At 38.7% G+C, this 12,207-nt stretch overlaps 1 protein-coding gene across 2 annotated transcripts in view; it reads right to left on the bottom strand.

Annotated features, from left to right (window-relative positions):
* TRPC6 (transient receptor potential cation channel subfamily C member 6) overlaps nt 1-12,207 on the bottom strand; it is a 163,266-nt gene that overhangs the window by 70,230 nt on the left and 80,829 nt on the right. For both annotated transcript variants that reach the window (XM_075919281.1, XM_075919280.1), the window contains exon 2: nt 169-943. In XM_075919281.1, coding sequence (XP_075775396.1) covers nt 169-943 — 775 coding nt within the window. The remainder of the gene's footprint in view (nt 1-168; nt 944-12,207) is intronic.

Consider the following 12,207-nt stretch of genomic DNA (forward strand, 5'->3'; position numbering starts at 1 on the left):
GAGAATGTGAGTGACACATCAAGTTCTGGTGGTCTGCACCATCCATTCTTACCATTAGCATTCCACATTGTTTCTCATTATTATTCTGGAAGAAGCAGGGATGGGGACAGCACATTAACTGACTTCTCTAATTCTGTACAAATCAGAACCTGTTGACCATACACTTACCTTGAATTCTTTTTCAATGTTTGCAAGCACAGCCAGCTCATTGCTAAGTTCTAAGGCAGTCAATACTGGGTCTTCACTGGACAAGGAAAGGTAGGCAGGGCTTGCCAGACCTTTGTAGGCATTGATTCTGGACCTAGAATGGCTGAAAGAGTCATGCTTTTGCTTTTGATTGCACTCACTGCATTTGCAGAAATAGTCATGCGGCCTTTCTATGCGAGCACCTTTTCTCAGAAGTGTGTGGACAATTTCATACTCATGACAATGAGCAGCCAGAATGATTGGAGTAACATCATGAGAGAACCGGGTTCCATCCTCATCGTATGCATAGAAGTCATCATGCTGGAATTCTGATTGGCTGGGACTTAATGCAAGTCTCTTGCCTTCAGCAAAGGCAGGATGATTTAGGATGGCTTCCACTATCCGAACATAACCTTTACTAATAGCCAAGAGCAAAGCATCCCCAACCCGGGACAGGTTCAACTTCTTTAGTAAAAGTTCTGTAATCTCCAAATGCTCATTGGCAACTGCGAGCTGCAAAGCATTCTGTCCCATGTAGTCCACACAGTTCACATTTAGTGATGTACATTCTTCTAACATTTTACGAATCACAGGAATATTCCCATATTCTGCTGCATCCAAAAAACGCTCCTCATCAAGAGAAAGGCTAGTAGAACGATCATTAAACATGTACGCTGGTCCTCGATTGGCCAGCCTTCTGCCCTTTTCCCGGAGTATGGTCTGTCGACGAAGTGCTAGTCTATTCTCAGTACCTCGACTGCATAGAAAGAGAGAGATCGTTAATGCTTTCATATGTAAAAAGATGTGTATTTTAACTTACCTACTAAGAGGACACAAAAGCACTCATACAAAAAGAAATTCTGATCAGTTATCCACTGTGCACTTTTTAATACAGAAGTGATACATTTATTACTCTCTACTTCAGTGAAGGGGCTGTAGTTTACTAGTATCTCAAGACCAAGCATATTTTCCTGACATCACCCACGGTTATCAGATCTGAAGTTAGAAAGAGAAACTGAGCCAAACTCTACTCTCAGCTACACCAGTGTAAATATGGAGTAATGACTGTAAAGAAAGTGTATTTTCTCCAGGTTGGGAACCATGGTCTTTCTTTCCAGGACTTTCCATTATTTGCTTTTATACTGCAGATATCAGGCACACATCTCATCGTTTTACAAGACTGAGACTCATCATTCCCTGTCCCATATTTTTCTCATATATTGGTTGGTCAGCAAAGTGGGTAACATCAAAATATCTTGGGCATGCTGAGACCTCACATCCCTGCTGCCAACTTGTAGACAAGAAGTGGTGGTTCAGAAGCCAGAGGAGGTACATGAGGAATGATGGTGGTCTCTTACCAGGACAGGTGACAACTTGTGTGTGTGTGAATCCTTGCACTTATCACCCTAAGCAGGGCTTAGGCACAAGGGTCCCATGTTAATATGTAGATAGTATACTGCTTCTACCCAGTGCTAACTGATTTCATCTGCTCTCATTCTTTTGGTTACTACTTACTACATTAATAATTCCCTAATCTCTTTGCTCTGATTTCTTCCCCTCCATTCATTCTTGCTTTGATTTCTACTGATTCAAAACACTATATAAGAGTTCAGTATATATTATTATTTTTACTATCTGATGCTCTTTCTTTAACATCTATTCTGGAATCTCCAATTGCCAATTCAACCTGAACCTGGTAGAAACTGAATCTTTCTGTTAAGTCTTGACACTTCCCTCCTTCACCATCCTCTCAATTATTTTGGCTCAAATTGCTGATGTCATATTAATCTCTCCAACACTCAGGTTGCCATGAAATCATGCCACCTTCTCCTTCTTCTATTCCCACTGTTAAAATCTTAGTCCCTTGCTTGGCACTTTCTCTTGTCTTGACTACTGAAATGTGAAGTGAAACATTTTGAACACTTGGGGTTGGCAATACTACATTTGTTGAGAACAACTCTATTTTTGCAGTGATTGCTCACTATAAAATACGTCCCATTTTCATTAACAAGAAAATTAAAAAATGCAATCTGGAAAAATTAAGCTTTTAACCCCCTACAGAAATTTATTTTCAAATTGACTTCTTCTTCTAGATTACACTGCTAGTATGCAACATCCACTAACATTTTATGCTTCTTTTGTTTTCTTTTTCTGTTGTTGATCAATGGCACTGTGATGGCTTTTTAAATATTTTATTTCTTCCTTACACATTTTCATAAAATATTTCAGGTTGCAACAAAGCAATATAGACAGTATTCCTGAGCAGTGTTTCCTCTAAGTTGGGTGGCAGCACAGCTTCATAGGTGATTAATCAACCCCACCCAGTTGAAGGCTCAGGACTCCACGCACAGAGCTGAGAACTGGGTGGCACTGAATAATCACCTGTGAAGCTGTGCAACCATTGTGCTCAGAGGGAACACTGGGCTCATCTAGATAATGCTAGAGTGTCGAAAGAGGATATACAAATTCCATGGGAGCTTTCGAAAGTGAAAGTAGTTTAGACGCGGCTTTTTTGGTGACCCCTCCGCCCCTGTTTTTCGAAAAGCCACATAAACCTCATTTTTTGAGGAAGAGCGGCTTCTCAAAAAAGGGGGACCTCACCAAAAAAGACACAAACTACTTTCACTTTTGAAAGCTTTGCTTTAGAAAGTGAGATCGGAAGAAGATATGCAAATTCCCGTGGAATTTGCATATCCTCTTTCGACTCTCTAGCATAGTCTAGATGGGCCCACTGTTCCTTAGATATTGTTTACTCATGCTGGACATAAACTCGGATGCTAAGCAAGACATGACAAATACAAATCCTACCTCTTAAACTAGAAATAAAAACATTATCATAAAAGGGGAGGAAAAAACTTAGACCATTTATGTAACTACAGTTCCTATACAGCTTCTCTTCTGATCTGTCTTATCCAGAAATACAAATCTTTTCCAGCATTGTATTTCTTCCAATTTACCCACCAGTCTATAGATAGAACAGTTTCCCAAAACATGTCATGCCTAGAGACCACAACACAGGCTATTAACCAAAGAATACAAACAAAGGGGTCCAATTATAATATTATTGATGACATTTAAGGATATGAATATGTGTTCATACAAGGGAAAAAGAGAGTTACAATTCCCTCTATGACTTTACATGGACTACATGACAATGGGCTCAGACACAATAGAGAAAACAGGGCAAATTATCTTAGAGTTAAAATAAAGCATAACCAAAATTACTGGCTGAAAAATTTCTGTTGAAATTTTGTTTGACAGAAAAAGGACTTATTAATCTAAATAGCAATTTTGGTGAGAAACATAATTTTTAACTAACTTTTTAACTTTTCTTAAATCCACAACTTGCCAGTGAAAATGTTGTGGATTGGAGGCAATGTTTTTCATTTCTTCAAAAGCTTCCTTCTCCCTCCACCTCCCACCAAAAACAATCAAAGAAAAAATCCATGCAAACAATTTATTATTTATGTAGAATTTTTCACAGGCAAAAACTAAGCTAAGGGTACATCTACACTGCACAGCTATCCCGCGTCTACATGAGCAGCCTGTGATTTCAAAATATTTTTTGAAATAATGGGCACTCTATTTCACCATCCCAGTAAACCTCATTGCACAAGGGTTAAGAGACATCTCGAAATAGCACATTGTCAAAATTTGGTGCTTTATAGATGCACCAAATTTCAAAAGAAGCTATTTTGAAATAGATTTGAAATAAGATACACAATTTGCATAGCACCAATTGCATATCTTATTTCGAGTTTAAGGTGTTGTGTAGGGTTCTTTTCTTAGGGTGTACCCTAGGAAAAGAAAGATGTTTGAAAAATAATAGAATCAGGAAGAAGTTTCAGGATTTGGCAAGAACATACATATTGTGAAGGAGGAAAAGAGGAGGCAATAGAAATAAGAATACAGTAATAAGAAGAAAAACACAAGTAACATTTAACTTCTGTAGCCCTTGAGACTGTTAGCCTAAGGAGAAGAAGGATAATGGAATTGCCAACTATAGTAAAGAATGTTGAAACAGGACAAGGGGAGAGATGAAAGATTTAATTTTAGAAATGCCATGTACAGCAGTACAGCCAAAGAGATTTCTGAGAGAAAATAGTATGTCACATGTGTAAGCCTAGGCAAAAAGGGTGAGGAGTCAAGAGCATAAAGGTAGAATTGTGAATGATGCAGACAGGACTGGTAGCTGAAACAATGTGAATGGATGAGATTGTCCTGCGAAAGAACAGCAAGACAAGAAGCAAATGTTGAGAGGATTCAGACTACCAAGGGACAATGAGAGAGAAGAGAGGTGCCACTTAGAATGATAAAAAAGATCAGAGAAGCCAGGAGAGCAAGGTGTAAGATGAAACCACAACATAGCCCATGGATTTGCTTGGTGTACTTTTGTGACCTTGGAAATAGCAGGAGCTGGAGCAGAAAGTGCCAAAGAAAATGATAGAAAGGAGAAAATCTAGACAAGACTCCAGAATTTTAAGAGACAAGGAGAGGAAACAGACATGGTGGTGGTTGGAGGACAGTAAATGAGGTCTTCCTCCATTGCCACACTGCCTAGCAGAAAAAACACTGAAAGTATAGGAGATGGTCTCTCAGCTCAAAGTATAGGAGATGGTCTCCCAGCTCACAGTTCCTGGGCCATTATTAATGGCTCAGCCCCAGCAACTCCAGGGCAGGAATGTGCTCATTTCAGATGAAATCTTTGAAGAATTTAACTGCAATACTGTAAAATGTCTCCCCTGAGCATGTGCAAACTGAGATTTTAAAGAGATTTATATCTGAGCCAAATCTAAACAAATTTTCAGGAATTTTATTCCTAGGATGTCCCACTGCAAAATTTCATATCTCTAAGTCAGAAGGATGGAAATATTAGTGATTTGGTTGTAAGAATTTTTAAACATCTAAAAATGAACCTATTTTCCCTTAAACCAATTCTCAAAAATGGTGGACCTTGTTGAGCTTAGATTTTCCAAAACCAATTCAGTCTGAGGCAGACATCTGGCATGCAAGATTTCAGATCAAATAGTTAAGTTTGGCAAGCGTATAAATACTTGAAAACAGGCTCTTATCATGGAAAATGTGGGTGAATCTGAACTATAGGTGGCACTACCAGCTCATTTGATAATAATGTTATAGTTAATAATTGGGATAAAGGGGCAATGACAGGGTTAGGGCGAGACAGTAGTCGGGGTTATTATAATTCAGATTAAATAGATGGTAGCATTAAGAAGGAGGAAAATTCCAGTCATCTAGTATCAATTTCATTTGTAAATGTATTATTTTAAACCTTGAGTTTATAAACACATCACTGATTAAGTAATATTTTATTTTTGTAAAGTAAGAATCATAGACATGTACGGCTGGAAGGGACATCAAGAAATCACATAATTATAGAACACTAGAACTGGAAGGGACCTCAAGAGGTCATCGGGTCCAGTCCCCTACCCTCATGGCAGGACCAAGTATCATTTTTGATCATCCCTCATCCAACCTGCTCTTAAACATCTCCAGCAATGGAGATTCCACAACCTCCCCAAGCAATTTATTCCAGTGTTTAACCACCCTGACAGCTAGAAAGTTTTTCCTAATGTTCAACCTAAACCTTCCTTATTGCAGTTCAAGCCCATTGCTTCTTCTCCCTATCCCCAGAGGCCAAGGAGAACAATTTTTCTCCCTCCTACTTGTGACACCCTTTTAGATACTTGAAAACCGCTATCATGTCCCCTCTCAGTCTTCTCCTTTCCAAACTAAACAAGCTCAAATCTTTCAGTCTTCCCTCATAGATCATGTTTTCTAGACCTGTAATCATTCTTGCTGCTCATCATCAAGTCTAGCCTGCTATGCAGAGGCAGGACCACATAAACCAAAATAGTCTCTGACAGGTGGTTGTCCAACCTGTTATTACTTGTAGAAGTTTATTCCTGTGGAAGTTTATTCCAAGAGCTTACTTACCCCTTATAGTTAGAACACTTCTTGTATCTAGCCTAAATACCCTTTGCTATAGATTATTTTTTCTCCTACCTTCAGTGTGGAGAACAAATTCTTATTGTCCTCTTTATAACAGACTTTAACATATTTGAAGACTTATTTGAAGTTTGGTAGCCAGAGCTAGACACCACACTTCAGCTGAGGCCTCAACAGTGCTAAGTGGAAAGGAGCAATCACATTCTGTCTCTCAGACACCCCAGAATCATGACAACCATTTTCACAATTGCTTTACATTGTTGACTCATATTCAATTTATGGTCCACTACATCCCCCACAGGTCCTTTTTTAGCAGTATTACCACCAAGTCAGTTTTCTCCTAATCATTATCATTAACAGAACTGTGACTGATATGAAAATATCCTGCAATATCATGAACTCTCATTGAATTAAGTTAAACCTTAGAGAATTAAGTTTAAATATTTTAAGAGTTCATTGTATTAAAAATGCAAATGTTTATGTATTCTTTAGTGGTTGTGTGTATTTCTGTGGGGGAGGGGAATCACAGCCTTCTCGGAATTAAGTGGTGTGTAATTAGGCACATTCACCTAGTTGTAACAGCTCCAAAGAGCTATTACCATCTGGGGAAAGGCTTATATTTACAAGTTCAGACTGGATTATCCAAGGATCTACAGTTTAAATTAACTGTAGTTAAATATCTTGAGGTAAAACTGATTCAGGATCTTCTTTCCAATCCAACAAATGGACTGGACCTCTGGTCCAAGGGGACTTGAATCCTTGGGAAGGGTTGAAAGGTTTTGGCCCATCAAGATTTGGGAGATAGTTCTGAGCAAAAGCAGTTATTAACAGTTGACCACAGGAAAACCCCTATATTGGTGTTAGACAAACCATTAACCAGAACCCTTGTTGGAGTTAAGGGATTATCTCCATTAAGTTTATTAACATATACATAAGTTCTTTTGTGGTTTTCAATATATTTTCTCTGTCATGCTTTCACCTTAAGAATAAATGTACTTGCTTAGAAAGGACCATGTGGTAACTCAAACTGTGGCAATTACACTGTGTTCTGTCTCCGAGGAAAGAAACAAAACATGTGGTTTTAGTAGTCTGCCTTTTGCTGAGGAGATTGCAGTGTAATCAGGGAAGTGTTCACCTTGGAAATACCCTGATAAGAAGGGGCAGGGGGAAATTCAGGTCTCTCACCAAAAGAAGTAATGGCTGAAAAGTCTGGAGTCTAAAATATGTGCTCTTGCAGTACCACAGACTGGAAATATAAGTGCACTTGCCCTGTACTGTGAGACATTTTATTAGGAAGGCCTGCATTCACAATTTTACTGAAGTGCAAAAATTTGAAATTTTGAAAAATAAATTTTCAAGAGAAGATTTGAAAATTTTGCAATGATGAAAAAATATGTACCTGATCATATGTGTCTTTTCAGGTTCCCAAGCCCATGTTCAACAGTGATATTTAATACGTGCAATTAAAGATGTGCTTTAAAAGACCTGCCTGCTGTGAAAGTGAAGACATTTCTGTCATCCTTTGCCTACTTATTTTTCTACAAAATATCTAAAGCAGTTGCCTTCTGTGGCTGTATAATAAACAACTGCATCTTCAGCTCTGAATTAAGTTCCTTAGTAAGGTTTTTTTTCTAAACTAATCTTATGCTGACTATTCAGAAAATATATTTATCATTGTTAATGAGACAGATTAATTTTTTCATGGTTCATATTTAGAATTAAATAAAGTATCAAAGGTGAAATTAATTCTGTTGTGCTCAGTCTTCTGTTCTACTGCCAAAGGAAGGTCATAGATGGAACATACACAATATTTTGAAAGAATACTAGCAGGCTGCACCCCCTGCTCACTACGTTCGCCAACCCCCCTCTCAGCCTGGGAAGACCCCAGGGCAAGGCCACCCCGACCTAGATCTTCCCCTGCCCTCACTGCTGGGAGGGTCCAAGGTCACCCCAGCCCCACCTTTTGGGCCCTCCCAGCCATTTGCTCCCCTGCGTACCAAGGGGGTGAGGGCGGGTAGGCCCAGGCCATGCTGGGCCCAGCTCTCCCCCGGGCCACCAGGAGGGGGGCCAGGCCGAGGCCATACCAGGGCCAGCTGTCCCCGCAGCTGCCGGGAAGGGCTGGACTGGAGCTGGGGCTGGGCCAAGGCTGGGTCATGCCCAGCTCTTTCCCTGGCTGCTGGGAAGGGTCTGGGAAGGGCTGAGGTTGTGTCGGGCCCAGCTGTCCCCCCAGACACCTACCCCTCACCACTGGGGAGGGCTGGACCGAGGCCAGGGTAGCTATGGCTCTCCCCTGGCCGCTGGGAGGGGAGGGGTAGGTTTGACAGGTGTCCGGTATTGACCCGGACAGTCCAGTATTTTCACCTCCTGTTCAGTAAAAAAATTCAGAAAATACCGGAAACCTAAAATGTCCGGTATTTTCTTATTTTTTTCCGCGGCCAGGAGGCGAAAATACCGGACACCTGGCCACCCTAGCGCCCGGACCCAGACCCTGACCTCCCCCCTGCCCTGCCCCCGACACCCCCAGCGCCCCGCCCCAGACCCCATGCTTACTTGGTTCCACAGGGAAGCTAAGTTCTGGCTTGAACAAGAACACAAAATGGCCACCAGCAAAAAGCCTAACAACTTTGGTCTCCCTCCCTTTTTTTCCTCAACAGAATTTTTTCCCTGGTGTTTTTTTTTTTGGGGAGAAGGAAGGTGTTTGGTATTTTTGGTTCAGCCATCTAGCAACCCTGAAGGCCAGGGCCGGAGGCGACCCCAGCTCTCCACGTGGGCTTTGGGGAGGGCCAGGCAGGGAGTGGATGAGGCTTGGCTCCTGTGGATGAAGCGTGACATGATGACATCACTTTGGCATCCAGGGGACATTTTTTTTTATAGAGATGGATTTTCAAACAACTGTACCCACATCCGCATAAATATTTTTCTACAAAGTCAATTTAGTGATGCATTGTTCTGGGAGCAAGTGGAAAATGTCTTCTCTTCCTTTATTGGTAAATATTGCTATTTTGCACACTCCGGTAGGATCGAATGTTCTTGAATCTGAATATTTTGTAATGCTCAAAGGAAATACATCTTTTTATAATTGAAGGCGTTAGAGTTGTAATGTAATCCTAATAGTGTATTCACATCTTGTATACATGTCTATGAACTTACTTGGATGTGATCAGTGGTTTTAGAGTTTGATATTGGTGCAACTTTAACTGCCTCTAAAATGCAGTAATAAATCTTCATGTCAATCCAGAGAAAATAAATGTATAAACTTATATATCAAAATATGAGTAATGACTGTACTGTATTATTTGTAAGTCTATTTACAAGTATAATGATATGCAAATTAATGAAATGATTAATTAATGCCAGGGTGTAAGAGACACTCAGAGAAATGAATTAATCTGTACTAGATTTTTGGCTTGACGTAAAGAGGACCTTCTCTGTCCTCATTTTGCTACAGCATTTCAAAACCATTACAAATTTATAATTAAAAAACCATTTGATTAACTTGGGGTGGTGATGAAAATTTGAGGAAAAAAACCAGAATTTTTATGAGATTGTAGTCTTTCTTCCATCCTATTTTCTCTTCTGTTTCTCCATCCTAAAGTATAGTTCAGGTGTGCAAATACAAGTTAAAAGCATGACACTTTAAATAAGTAGTAATATTAGGAAATGCATTTTATTTAAAATAGCATTTTTACTGAAGGGTTGTAAAGTAAAGAAGACTTTTTCATTGGCAATTTTTAATGCAGTACATTATTTTAAAAATCTATTTTTGTAGAAAAAAGTCAGCTATCCAAAATATTTTTCTGCTAAATAGTTTTATAAGGCAAAGTTTCTTTTATGGAATATTAATGCCAGTTTTAAAATATATATATATATAAAATTACAATGCATTACAAATGCACAAAAATTCAGATTTACACATTACTAATAAATGTGTAATTTATTGCTTTCAATGGGTTTACATTTAGAAGTAATATCACTCTGGCTGCATTAATTTTTTTTGCATCATGCTTTACAGCAGAAGAAATGTTTCTATATAAGCAACTTGAAAAATTTTTCCACTAGAAAATTCCAAACAAATACAATTCTCAGGGTATATTATAGTTAGAAGCAGCCTTCACTGTGCCCTTCATCCTTTTGATTTTGTTCAGATGCAATATTCCACAACATATTTTATCTACTTCATTTTCCTACTTCTTTCACTATGGAAAAATAGTGCAGTTCTCATTCCATACAATGAAATATGCTGAAGTAAAAAGAAAGGAAATCATCCATCCCCATTTGAAATATCAAAAATGCAATTTAGTTGCTGAGGAACAAATTGTGTGCTCTATTTTATGCAGCCAAAGAATATCAGTTGCTCTCCTTCTCTTTAATAAATGGTTTTGTGTCAAATGTAAGCATTGTGACAAAAATTAACAAAAGGTTTAATACCAGATTAAAGGTATTTCCTTTTAGCTTTGATAAAAAAACTCATAGTACTTTCAATTAAAATATGATAGCTACAGTAAGCTGTAATGTGGACTAATGCAGAATAACATAAATTTAATGTTTGGAATATAATTTAATGTAATTAAAGTAAAAGCTCTATTATATTCTGGTCAGGTTCTTAAATATGCTGTAGTATATGAATCTCTTCCAAAAGCACATTATGGGACTGATCCTGCTCCACTGAAGCCAACCATTTACACAATCAAAGTTTTGCAATCGACTTCAATGACAGCAGGGTGAAGCCCTGAACAATGTGACTACCATCTCTTTTGAATGGATCTTAATCCATTTCTTACTTTTGGCAAAGGACAGATTTGAGAAGACAGTAATCAAAATAAGCATGTCTGCATTTCCCATAGCCATGAATCTACCTCTTTTGAAATCCTTGCAAACACCTTCAACTCCTCTCACTTTGATTATTGCAAGCCTCTTGGACTCTAGGATGTGTTTCATTGACTTCTAGCCAGTACAAACTAATCAGAATCCAGCATTAACTTCAGACTTCAGTTCAAAGTTCTCCTTGATTTTGAAACCTCATTGTTTTGTCTCAGCCAATGTTATGGATTAGTTTCTCTCTACTCCCTTTCCTCGTTTCTTCCTCTTCTCTGAGGGTATGTCTACACTACGAGTAAGTTTGAATTAAGATACGCAACTTCAGCTACATTAATTGTGTGGCTGAAGTTGAAGTTCCTTAGCTTGACTTTGCTGTCCACATTGCAGGAAGTCAAAGGAAGAACACTCTCCCTTCAACTTCCCTTACTCCTCATGGAAGCAGGACTACTGGCATTGACCAGGAATGCCCCTCTCAGTTCAAATTAGCATGTCTTCACTAGACCTGCTAATTCAAACTCTAGAAGATTGACAGCAGGGCTAGGGGCTGAATATATATGATCCAAAGCCTAATGAAGACAAGGAACGAAACCCTATTGACTTCAATGAAATTTGGATCAGTGCCATGGTCCCTGTCTCAGAGATAAGATTAAGTTCACCAGTTGAAAGACTACAGTTGATCAAAAGTTCTTCATTTTATTTTTCTACTTGAAGTTACACAAACGAACTCAATTCATTGCTATGCCACCAATGTACTCAGTATGATTTACAAATATAAAGTATATATATTTCCAGTAAAGAGCACTTAAAATAAGTTTGTTTGCCCAATGGTGCTTCCTTCCTTCTTGGTTGTGATTAGCTTAAAGGGATATGCTTAAATGGGAAATAAAAAACATAGGTTATCTTTGTGATAGCTTTTCCTCTGGATCAGAGAGCTCATCACAGACTGTAATGAAACAGTTATGAGAGACTACCTCCTTCATTACAATATTGGCAGTGCATATTGCTATGGTGGGATCCTGGGACTCTAGGGTAATCTATTTCCAGTGGATTTATCCCTCTCCCATACGCTTCATCCATATGAAATAAATCCCTATTTTACCAATTTTCCATAATTAATAGCTATTATAGTGTGAAGTCTTTTTGTAATTAAATCTGGTACTTGAAGTAGAACAAAATAAACAGTGATTATTTCTACTTATGTACCTGTTTACTTGGTAAGAAATGTCTACCTCAGCA

Source organism: Pelodiscus sinensis, chromosome 1 (assembly GCF_049634645.1).
Source record: "Pelodiscus sinensis isolate JC-2024 chromosome 1, ASM4963464v1, whole genome shotgun sequence".
Lineage (NCBI taxonomy): Eukaryota > Metazoa > Chordata > Testudines > Trionychidae > Pelodiscus > Pelodiscus sinensis.